The sequence below is a fragment of the Scyliorhinus torazame genome, chromosome 21 (assembly GCF_047496885.1).
Source record: "Scyliorhinus torazame isolate Kashiwa2021f chromosome 21, sScyTor2.1, whole genome shotgun sequence".
Taxonomy (NCBI): domain Eukaryota; kingdom Metazoa; phylum Chordata; class Chondrichthyes; order Carcharhiniformes; family Scyliorhinidae; genus Scyliorhinus; species Scyliorhinus torazame.
This window is the reverse complement of record NC_092727.1, coordinates 27,804,604-27,816,488: the sequence shown is the minus strand read 5'-3', so window position 1 is coordinate 27,816,488 and position 11,885 is coordinate 27,804,604. Positions and strand designations below refer to the sequence as shown.

Below are 11,885 nucleotides of genomic sequence, written 5' to 3'. Positions count from 1 at the left end.
GAGTGGGGGATATGCCTGACCATGAGGTAGCAGATTATGGTTGAATACAAGTCTGCTGATGCTGATGGCCCACAGTACCTCATGGATGCCCAGTTGCTAGATTGGATGCCCATTTAGCACGGTGGTAGTGCCACACAACATTATTGAATATGTGACTTAGAAGTGAGTGTGGAACCAAATAATTAATAGAAACAAGCACTTTGAATTGGTTCAATAATATGTTCTTTATTTTTGCTCTTTGGCCAGTATTGAACCCAGAGTAGATCTGCAGAAGCTGCAATAATGAATCAGCATGGAGCATTCTTATTCTTTTGAGCAACTAGGAAAAATATAGCATTAAAGTCTGACAGAGTGTTCTGAGATTTGTCAAGACCGTCAAAAATTTCCAACTGCTCAATCTCATATCCAACTTCCTTCAAAATGTTTCTCAAAAAGGCCTGATCGAATTTTACACATGAAAACTTGTGATTGTTGACAGTATAAAAGGTCTGGTTCAAAACACCATTCATAATGAGCACCCCGCCTGGTTTTAACAGAGCGGTTACATTTCTAAGAGCAGCGCAGTAAGCTGCTTTATCCTTACAGGCAACTTCCAGACACAAGGAAGTCATCAGACAATCAACAGGTTCCAATTCCACTGGATCCAGAGGGTTAGTTTGATTGACATCACACCTCAAAACTTGTTTGATGGAATCTCTCAGCTTCCTCTCTTTCTCTGTCCATTTTTCCCTGAAAGATACAAGCTCAGTGTCTGAGACAGAATGCTGCAGAGAATCACATTCAATTTATTCCACGTTAAAGGAGATGCCTGGAATTGTGTGCTTCAAACTGATTTCTCACAGCTCCCATTTGTTCTTTAAATTCCCAGTCAAGGCGTTTCTCCACAGCAAAACCAAGTGGTGACTGTTGAGCCTTTGATGGCTGCTACACAGTTAAAGGAGGTACATTAAAATGAACACCAGCTCAAAAAATAAAGTAACTTAATTGTGTATGATGTCTTTAAGTTTTTTGACTACAAACTGGTGCATTTTTATAGTGTTGTGACCAAGTCTGGAGGGGTGAATAAATACCTCTATTTTCTACCCATGCGGTTGATTATAACAGAGTTGGATTTTTTTTAAAAGTTGTGATTTTTATCCAATATAATACATACTTCATCAAATGAAAATCTATATGAAGTAATAAGTCAGTCAAATCTCAGTTTAGCTTCGCAATAAAAGTCACACACACAATAAGCACAAGTGGGGGAAAGCAGAGTGCTCAAGAGGGGAAAATGAAGGGCTGGAGGAGGAATAAAGACATAAAGAGGAACATTGATAAAGAAAAAAGTGGAAGTAGGTGTGATGTATGCTCATCTGATTTGCACCTCACATACAATTAAGTACAAACATTGTTACTATGCGTGTAAATATTGATTTTACACACACCATGTCACAAGCAATGAGAAAGGATTTTGTTTTGATGTTGGAGGAAGTGAGTTGGCCAGTACACTGAAAGATGTTTGCTAGATGCAATAAAAAAAAGGAGGTCTAATAGCCCATCAAACCTCTTGCATCATTGTTTTTTTTTTAATTTAAAGTTGTATTTTTTCCAAATAAGGGGCAATTTTTGCATGGCCAATCTGCCTACTCTGCACATGTTTGGGTTAGTGGGGCTGAGACCCACGTAAACACGAGGAGAATGTGCAAACTCCACGCAGACACTGACCCGGGGGCCAGAATCGAACCAAGGCCATCAGCGCTGTGAGGCAACGGTGCTAACCACTACGCCACCAATTGCATCATAGTTGATCTGAGTTTTCATTCTGTCTAACCATCTTGGTCCTGTTACCTTCATAATCCTGGGCTCTATAAGGTTTACCTAAACAATGTTGGATGGCTAACTTAATATTTCAGGGGCGGGATTCTCCGACCACCCGCCGGGTCGGAGAATATCCGGGGGTCGGCGTGAACCCCGCCCCCGCCGGCTGCCGACTTCTCCGGCCCCCAAAAATCCCGCTGACGTGAATCGCACCTCCCGCCTTGGTGAATGGCGAGGACCTGCGCGACGTTATGGACCCCGGGGCTGCCTGAATATTCCCGGCCGGATGGGCCAAAGGCCCGCCGACGTGTCCACGGGGACCTGTCCGGCATCTTGCAGACATCGGTGCACCAGTGCATCCGTGCAGTGACGGACGCCCTATATGCCATTGCGGACCGCTACATCCAGTTCCCTGTGGACCGGGCCAGCCAGGATGCCCGGGCAGCGGGCTTCGCTGCGGCGGCCAGGATGCCCATGGCCCAGGGGACGATCGGTGGGATGCACATCGCCGTGCGGCCACCTGCGGATAACAGGGTCGTGTTCACGAATAGGAAGGGGATCTATTCCATGAACGTTCAGGTGGTCTGTGACCACCGCATGAGGATCCTGCACGTCTGCGCCCAGTACCCGGGCAGTGTACATGACTCATTCGTATTGGCGCAATCTTTCATCCCCACCATGTTCGAGGGACGCCCCCCCCCCCCTGGCTGAGGGGCTGGTTGCTGGGAGACAGTGGTTACCCATTGCGGTTGTGGCTGATGACGTTTATACGGAGGCCACAGACTGACGCGGAGAACCGCTACAACGATGCCCATGCAGCGACCAGGGTTGTGATAGAGAGGTGCTTTGGGCTGCTAAAGATGCACTTCAGGTGCCTGGACCGCTCTGGGCGTGCCCTCCAGTATCCGTCAGATAGGGTCGGCCGCATCGTTGTGGTCTGCTGCGTCCTGCACAACACAGCCCAGCAGAGGGGCGATGTGCTGCAGGCAGAGGAGGGGTTGGGGGAGGAGCAGCAAGACGAGGCGCAGACCTCCCCAGATGAGCAGGATGGGGGCAAGGGTCAGGACAGACGGGCTGGACATGGACGGGAGGCTGCCCACCATTACCGGCTGGGCCAGCGGGCACGGGACTGGCTGATAGCCGCCCGGTTCACGGACTAGGGGGGCGTGGGAATCGGCGAGTATGGGCACAGACTGCACACCACGGCACCAGCCTATCACACTCACCCCACCCACCCAACTCCAACCACCCTCATCCCGCCCACTCAACACCAACCACCCTCACCCCACCCACCCACCAGTCAACCACCCTCACCCCACCCACCCACCAGCCTACCACACTCACCCCACCCGCATGCACTCCACCCCTCCATTGCGCATCCTCCTGCGGCACAACGGGCCGGGCTCACACGGTCGCCGGTGGAACGTGTCTATTGCAGGCCATGGAGGATGACGATAACCTGCTCTGCGATGAGCTCCGGGCTCTACATCATTGGACAATGTCTGACCCATGACCACAGTACCACCCTCCACCCGGACCGTCCCTGCATGCGGCGCACGGTCCCGTCGTCTGCCTGGGGGGATGGCGAGGGAGACCCGGGGGGAGGGGGGGCACACTCACCTGAGGCCGACATTCTATCACCCCTCACACACCCACTGGCGCTCACCTCACACCACACCCCCGCACGCATCGGACAGAGCACAAAGGCAGCTTCTGTAGGTGTGAAAGTGGTTTTAATAACAAACAGTTCATACACGTGCCCTAGCCCCTATAACTAATCTGTGCCCTGCACCCGTGCCAACTTACTCAGTGTCTAATTGTTTGGCCTCATGGGCCCTATGACTACGTCCAGGTGGTTTCCCCAGACGGTACAGCAGAACTGGAGGTGGACTCCTGTGATTCCTGCCCTGTGACTAGGGACCCATTTAGCGGCGTTTCCTGGGGCGGCCTGGCCTAGATGTGCCAGGCTGCGGCTCGGGCGACTGGGATGGCGAGTTGCCAGCCTGTCCGGCTCCTTGCCCACCAGATGCACCTGAGACAGAAGGGAGGGGAGTCCAAGGTGTCGTGGTGTTCCGGGACCTCCCCTGCAGGGGGACCCGGAAAGGGCCCCAGCACCTCCTCCCCCCTTGGGATTCCCGATGGCCCCCGGGCCTCCTCATGGGTCGGGGATGCGAACGGACCGAGCATCCGATGCCCCCCCCGACACCTGGCGCTGCCAGTCCTGGAGGCCAGCCCCGGTATCAACAAGGGTCTGCAAGTTTGCAGCCATGGAGCTCAGGGAGTTGGCCATCCCTGTCTGTGTCTGGGTGACGCCGGCCAGCACCTGGGCAATGGCGCCGGTGCCCTCAGCGATGGCCTGCTGAGACTGGCGCATGGCCTGCTGAGACTGGGCCACGGCGCTAAGCGCCTCTGCGATCTGCTGCTGGCTCTGACTCATAGCTTCCTGTGAGAGGGCAGCCATGTCCTGGGACACAGACACCACCCGCACGGAACGCCCCAGGCCTTGCATACTGCGACCCCTTTCTGACACCGTCGCACCCATTGCCTCCACCACGGACGCCACACGTGCTGTTTCGGCCTGGGTGACACACATGACCAGCACCACTCCCTGCTCCTGCACGCGGGTTGACTCCTCCACCTGCGTCTGCAGCTGCCGCAAGCCGGCCGTCACCCCCTTCGATCGTCCCTTAGTCCGTGCCTGCATCGGGTCTATGGGTGGGTGTGGTAACTCCAGGAACCCGGGACCCGTCTGGGTGGCAGATGGTTGCCTGCGCCGGGCTGCCCTCCGACCGCCCGGCCCCTCGGCTGCTCCTGCCTCCACCTGCTGTGCTGGGACGGCTGTGTTGTGCGCACCAGTTAGTGTCCCAGATACCTCATCGCTAAAATGCCCAACCGAGGTGAGTGTCTCTGCGATGGTGGAGGGTGTAGGAGATAGCAGTGGCGTAGTGTCGTGCTCCTCATCCGACCCGAGGTCCAGGGTCCCCTGGAGTGGTGGTTCTTGTCCATCCGTCCCCTGTGTGTGGGTGTCGTGTGCGTCAGTGTCCTGTGCATCGGTGTCCTGGGTAGGTGTGTCCTGGATGGGTTTGTCCTGGGTAGGTGTGTCCTGGGTAGGTGTGTCCTGGGTAGGTGTGTCCTGGGTAGGTGTGTCCTGGGTAGGGGTGTCCTGGGTAGGTGTGTCCTGGGTAGGTATGTCCTGGATGGGTTTGTCCTGGGTAGGGGTGTCCTGGGTAGGTGTGTCCTGGGTAGGGGTGTCCTGGGTAGGTGTGTCCTGGGTAGGGGTGTCCTGGGTAGGGGTGTCCTGGGTAGGTGTGTCCTGGGTAGGTGTGTCCTGGGTAGGCTGCGACGGGTGCCTGTTCCTGTGGCTGCGCCCCTCGTCGCTGGGTCTGGCCTGTCGGCGTCACCGCACTTGCACTAGATGGGGGCGTCGTCTCCCTGGTGCTCTGGGTCTGTCCCTGGCTCGTGGCCGCCCTGGATCGTCCTGGAGGTGTCGTATGCCTGATTGGACGGGTCTGTCCCTGGCTCGTGGCTGCCCTGGATCGTCCTGGGGGCGGTCGGCATCCGCGGGGACGGGTGGGTCGACGTTTGGTTCTGCAATACACAATACAGCATGCATGGTTAGACACGCAGATGGGGATAGGGGGCAAGGGGAATATGGAGCATATGAGGGAAGGGGGATATGGGGGAAGGGGGATATGGGGGAAGGGGGATATGGGGGAGGGGGCTATGTGGGATATGGGGGATATAGGGGAAGGAGGATGGGGATATGGGGAATATGGGGAAGGGGATCTGGGGGAAGGGGGATATGGGGGAAGGGGCATATGGGGGAATGGGGTTATGGGGATATGGGGGAATGGAGATATGGGGGAATGGGGATATGGGGGATATGGAGGAAGAGGGATATGGCGGAACGTGGATATTGGGGATATGGGGGAAGGGGGAAGGTGAATATGTGGGAAGGGGACATGGGGAGTATGGGGGAAGGGGGATATGGGGGGTATGGGGGAAGTGGGATATGGGGGAAGGGGATATGGGGGATATGAGGGAAGGGGATATGGAGGAAGGGGAATATGGCGAAGAGGGATATGGTGGATATGGGGGAAGGGGGATAAGGGAGAAATGGGGGATATGGGGGAAGGGGGAAAGTGCTGTGCAGGGGCAGGCCGTGGGGGGTCTCACTTGGTGGTGCGCCCCCGACCTCTGCATCCGCAACCACCCGGTCCTCGGGTCCGCCTGCAAGTTCCAGAGCCCTTTCCTCATGGATGGTGCATGATCGCAGTTCAGGTGGACCCCCTCCGGTCCTCTCACGCTCCCGGTTGTTGTGAACGCGCTTCTCCTATGGGGGGCGGGAGGGTGGCAGGGATAAAGGGCAACAGTGTTAGGCAGATATATGCATGCGGACCAGCGGTTATGTGTATGTTGGCCGAGGTTCACAGCACATCCTGCCACTGCAGCCTGCATGGGTGGGTGCAGACATGTCGGTTGCATTTAAGGCTGTGCCGCCCATCGGAGGTGGGGGGGTTATTCACCCTGGCTGCCCTGACAACGTCATTGATCTTCTTGTGGCACTGGATGCGTGTCCTGGCTGTCACAGCCATGGCACTGACGGCCTCTGCCACCTCCCTCCACAGGCGCCAGCTGAGGCGTGGTGCGACCCTGCGGCCGTGTCCGGGGTACAGGGCCTCCCTCCTCTGCTCCACTGCTCCCAGGAGTGCCTCGATGTCCCGCACCTGGAACCTAGCCCACTCCGGGCCGGGGAATTCACGACGTTTCGGGGAGCCCGACGCCGGAATGATTCACGCCCTTTTTGGTGCCGGGTTCGGGCCATCGCGCCGATTGACAGAGAATCCCGCCCCAGAATCTCCAACATTGCAACCTTCCCTTCCAACTTGAACTCAAGTATCAGTCTAGAATATGTGCCTGTATCCCAGGGTGGGACTTGAAGCCTCCACATTTGGACTCAGCAATGAGACCAACTGAGCCAAGCTGACAGAAACAGAAAATTCCAAAAATTAGTTGATCCAAGTTGCAAATCTGTAAAGGTGGAAACATTAGATGGAAAGCGTAGGGTTGTTTGATGTGCATTGTCGCAGGCAAATTGAGTAGGACCTGCAGGCAAAGCAGTGAGTAAATTTGCATCTCTAGCTGCAGTACAATCTATATGAATGTTGGAAGTACTTGTACCCTGCTGCCTTATTTGGAAATGCTGTGGTGTGACCACAGCTGGACCACTGTGAGCATTTTTGAGCACTCGAACCTTTGGAAGAATATATTGGCTGGAATTCTCCAAACGTTGGGATTCACTGTTCCGGCTGGCAGCGCACCCCCGCCCGCGGGTTCCCCGTTGGCACGGGGTGACTTCTCTGTGAAATCCCATTGACTAGTGGTGGGAGTAGAGAATGTCGATGGCAGTGAATGGGGTGCTGCTGAGCAACATGTGGCTGGGGGGCCGGAGAATTCGGCCCATTGGCTTTGCAGGTAGTGCAGGCTTAATCTTACTAGAATGATAACCCGCACTCCAAGTGTTCGGCTCAAAGGAGAGATTAAACAGATTAGGTTTGTTTCACTGGAATTTAACAAGTTCTGTGGTCGCTTGATTTGAAATATTCTAAAGACCAAAGGGAACAGAAGGGACACATTGGACAAACCTGTTTTGATTCGTTGGAGAGTCGAAGACTAGATGGCTTTGGATGCAAAATAAGAGCCAGCAGCGAAATCCATAGAATAGAATCCTTACAATGCAGAAGGAGGCCATTCGGCCCATTGAGTCTGCAATGGCCATCTGAAAGAGCACATGACCTAGGCCCACTCTCTCACTCTATCCCCGTGACCCAGTAACCCAACCAAACCTGAACATTTTTGGACTGTGCGAGGAAACCGGAGCATCCGGAGAAAACCCGTGCCGATACTGGGAAAAAGTGCAAACTCCACACAGACAGTCACCCAAGGCTGCAAATGAACCCAGATCCCTGGTGCTGTGATGCAGCAGTGCTAACCACTGTGCCACCATGCCACCATGCAGGGGGAAAAGAGAAAATGCTTAATCCACAAAGGATTGTAAAGGTTTAGAACTCTTTCACAAATGACAATTGATGCTAGATTGTTGGTTTTAAAACTGACGTTGATTACTTCTCGTTAGCAGAAAGGCACCAAGGGACATTGGGCATGGCAGGCAGGTGTAGTTAGGTCATGGATCAGCCATAATCTCATGGAATGGCGGAGCAGACTCGAGGGGCTAAGTGGCCTGCTCCTGTTCCCATGTTCCGACGGAAGAATATTTTTTACTCGCCGGATGGTGTAAGAAGATAGGATCCTACAAAATGAATTTGAGCAGTTCGTTTACTTTGTGATTATCATAGTATCAATGTTTCATCAAGTGAATTAAAATGTATTTTGGGATTTACAGAGAAACCTTTAAACGTGTGAGGATACCCAGCACCTGAGCGGGGGTTGCTCAGCACAGGTAGGCAGCATCTTTCTTTAATTGGACATTATCTTATACCATTTGACCAAGGTGCCCTTAAACTGCAAGCCCTAAATCACTCTAAGCACAGCAGTGATCTCTCATTTAGTAGATCCATTCTTGCCCTGTCACAGGTTGATTTGTTCCTTCTATTTCATTCTGAACAGATTACATTTGTATTTTTAGGTGGCTGTTCAGATACTTTGGCACCAGTGAACTTTGGTGTCAAACCCAATATTTTCATTGCCTACAAAGTCTCAGTAAAACAATGAACTGAGTATGAACCATTGAGTAGCTATTTATCATTTTGAAAAAAAACACTCCTAGTCTAAGCAACTTAATGATTACCTGTTGCCTTCCAGTTCACACACTAATTTTGCAAAGTGGCTCCAGTCAAAAGCTCCCGCATCATTTTTTAACCATAGCTCAATCTCTTGGCAGTTGCTGGGAACAAAATCGGACAGAACCATTTCCGTCGCATGCCCCGAGGCACAGAGAGCGAAGTGGAGACAGGGACCAGATCCAATTTCAAGCAGTCTGCGGAATTTCGGACCTGGAAGAATTTAATCACCTGTCATTAAGTGGGAAATAAAATGACAAAATACATATCAAATTGTACTGAAGGATCAGACAAAGGGATTTTGAGTATCAGTTCTCTGTTTGGACAGCTTTGCAAGCAGACAGAGTTTGATTCTTCTCAACCCTGCTGGCTGACAAAGCCCATGTGATGATTATGGTGTTGCTCCATACATTTTGGCGCACACTGGGGTAAAGAGCCCTTTCAGCATTGAGCTGGGAACATGGGAACAAGAGGGGGGCGGGGGGCGAAAAATGTCAGTGCAGGTTGGGGAGCAAAGTGCCAGAAGGGTGAAGAGTGTCCTTGTGCTCTGAGAGAGGGACAACGAGCGGAAAGAGGAAGAAGACGAAAGAGAAGGTAGAACATGGCAACGTAACCGAATGAAGATGGGAGAGAGGAACCTCTTCTGAGGGGAAAGGTGAAGATGAGGGGTAACGGAACGGGCATGAGGCAGGAGACAGATGCCAGGATGAATGGGAGGAAGCAAAGGAAGGATTTCTGGCAGAGAGTGGTGAGGTGGACTGTGGGATAAAGGTCTCTTTGTTACTCTGAATTTTAAACTGAGTTTATAAACACATTTCGTGACACAAATACATAATGGTCACACATTCTACGCAGGTAATGGATAAAATCTCGGTACTTTTCAGCTCAAAAACGTTTTTACATTTTGACATGATGTCTGCTTCACATCTCACAGACTCAAAGCCTGTGTGCAAAGTTTATCCCTTGCTGTCTCTGCTCTTTGAAAATAATCTTTATTGTCACAAGTAGGCTTACATTAACACTGCAATGAAGTTACTGTGAAAAGCTCCGAGTCGCTACATTCCAGTGCCTGTTTGAGTACACAGAGGGAGAATTCAGAATGTCCAAATTACATAACAGCACATCTTTCGTGACTTGTGGGAGGTAACCAGAGCACCCGGAGGAAACCCACGCAGATATGGGGAGAACGTGCAGACTCCGCACAGACAGTGACCCAACCGGGAATCGAACCTGGGACCCTGGCGCTGTGAAACAACAGTGCTAACCACTGTGCTACAGTGCTGCCCATAAGACCTATTTAGATCTCATTGAATACTGCTATATTAACTCGTTCCCAACATTGATACATTTAATCACCCCATGAAATCTCTTAAACTTTTCTCTTCATTGAAAATCATCCAGTGTATTAATTATTTCTTCATGTTTTTGTTTCCGCACAACAAACAGCTTTATCCAACTAGTCCTGGATTGTTAGGTTAACCTGCAGCTTAATTTATGACGACACAGTGCCCTTCTCTTTTCATTTCTCCTTTTTCCTCTCCCTTCTCATTGCCATCCTGCACAGCTACCCACCCTTGACACTGTTACCAATTAGTGCGTTTCATCCATTCTTTTCTCCACCTCCCCTCCTAATGTCACCAATATAGTCCCAGGTTGCCCCTTGAGGAGCCCGGGAACTGATGCTGTGTAAGATGCAGCTCGTCTTATCCCAATGCTAACTGCAGGGACGTACGTTTGGCAGCTAACTTGCCTTTTAGGGAAATGTTTCACTCTATCGTAAATAGAACGGTCCAACCCAGCAATGCTGGAAATGAGGTGGATCCAAGGTCGCTGCCTGTTCTTGATGCTCAGGAGGTTTGGAACTCGAGAGATGGAGCAGGGAGACCCCTGACCAGACTCTAAACTATCGGTATTTGCTGCAGATTTAGGAACGTGTTTCAGCCCCCAGCAGCTGTGCAGTCAAAAAACCTTCACGTGGAACTTGAATGAAAAAGAACTGGGCAAAACAATCGCACAGTAGGAACGACAGGTTCACAAATGGGGGTGTCACCTTTGGGCCAAGAGTCTGGTTAATTTGTGGCAAAGAACTTACTCACCACTGGAAAATACATTTACCAAATTCTTCAGAGTAAAAGCCAAGAATTCATTTTCCTGTCGATGTCCAAAGGTTGAATTAAAGTATGTTTCCAAAAAGACCCGGGAGTCAAACTTTTCCTCATAATAGTCGCCGTCGCTAAAACCTATCTCCATTTTATCTCAAACAGAAAACTCGGCTGAGTGAAGGCGGCGTTGCAGGTTTCCTTTATCATTTGTTTTGATAGGGGTGGTGCCTGTATGCAAAAACCGCTGACACCCACATCAGTGCAGACAATAGCTCCTTGCACTTGTGGAAAGTTCTGGCAAATCCCATGGTTCTGTCATCCTGGCTAGCTTGATCCCGGTCGAAATAGATGCAGTTGGTGAGCCCTTGCAAAGAGTGCAGCCTCCTTGATACATTTATGAGTGGAGGCTTGCAAAAGCCGCAAAGGTCACATATGGAGCCCTAAAAGGAGCTGGTTGCATAAACGTTGAGGGTGGCTACGGCTTTCATGGCCAAAGGAGGTGGCTGCCCTCCATGTGGCACCAACTCATGCTGAATGTGCTCCTGCACTGGTGAAGATTTCGCCAACACGAGTTGTTGTTAATTTCCAGGAAGTACTGGTACCACCTGTAGACCCTGTGCCATTGAAGGCGCCTCTCTGGATAGTGAGCAGGCCCTGCAACCCGTTCCTCATTGGGGTTCTGCTCCTACCTCTGGAGAGCCAGGCGCCTCTGTTGACGTCTTCCCTCCTCGCGCTCTCTCTCTCACACGCTGATCATTCAAAGTGAATGAGGGAGACAGTTAATGGTGAGTTCTCCCCTCTAAGGGCTGACCCTCTATCCATCCACTCCCAGTAACAGCGGATTGACGGACTCTGATTACTGTGCTGGCTGTCACATTGAGGACCTTTCCGTCAGAATATCCCAAAATGGACAAGGCCCCACATCACCCCCGACTCAGCCTGACTAAGGGACCACAGTTTTGGCAAGATTCCTGTCTTTTGAGCCCTCATGTAAATCACAGACATGTGTAATTTGGTTCACTCTAAAGGCCCATGCACTACCCTGATATGTTGGGGGGGAGGGGGCGGCTGTAAGGAAGCCATAGCACCCACACCTGATGGATCAGGATGCTCTGCTTAGCTTGTTTGCTCTTGCCCTCTGCCGAGGAGGGTGTATGTGTTCACCCTCTCAGATAATCGTGCA

At 51.8% G+C, this 11,885-nt stretch overlaps 1 protein-coding gene across 1 annotated transcript; it reads right to left on the bottom strand.

Moving 5' to 3' along the window:
* Window positions 1-205: 205 nt before the first annotated feature.
* Window positions 206-10,888, bottom strand: LOC140398225 (nicotinamide N-methyltransferase-like). Its single transcript, XM_072486638.1, has 3 exons — window positions 10,697-10,888; window positions 8,609-8,813; window positions 206-729 (listed from the first exon to the last, which is right to left on the bottom strand). Exons 1-3 carry the CDS (start codon window positions 10,848-10,850, stop codon window positions 288-290), a joined length of 801 nt encoding a protein of 266 aa, XP_072342739.1. The 5' UTR covers window positions 10,851-10,888; the 3' UTR covers window positions 206-287.
* Between the last annotated feature and the right edge of the window lie 997 nt (window positions 10,889-11,885).

Bases quoted from the DNA above. Each gene is read 5' to 3' on its own strand.
- LOC140398225 (XM_072486638.1), bottom strand. From the start codon at position 10,850: ATGGAGATAGGTTTTAGCGACGGCGACTATTATGAGGAAAAGTTTGAC. The intron at 8,814-10,696 runs GTGAGTAAGTTC...AAATTCTTCCAG, and splicing joins GGTAAATGTATTTTCCAGTG to GTCCGAAATTCCGCAGACTG. The intron at 730-8,608 runs GTAATCATTAAG...TGTATCTTTCAG, and splicing joins TGTGAACTGGAAGGCAACAG to GGAAAAATGGACAGAGAAAG.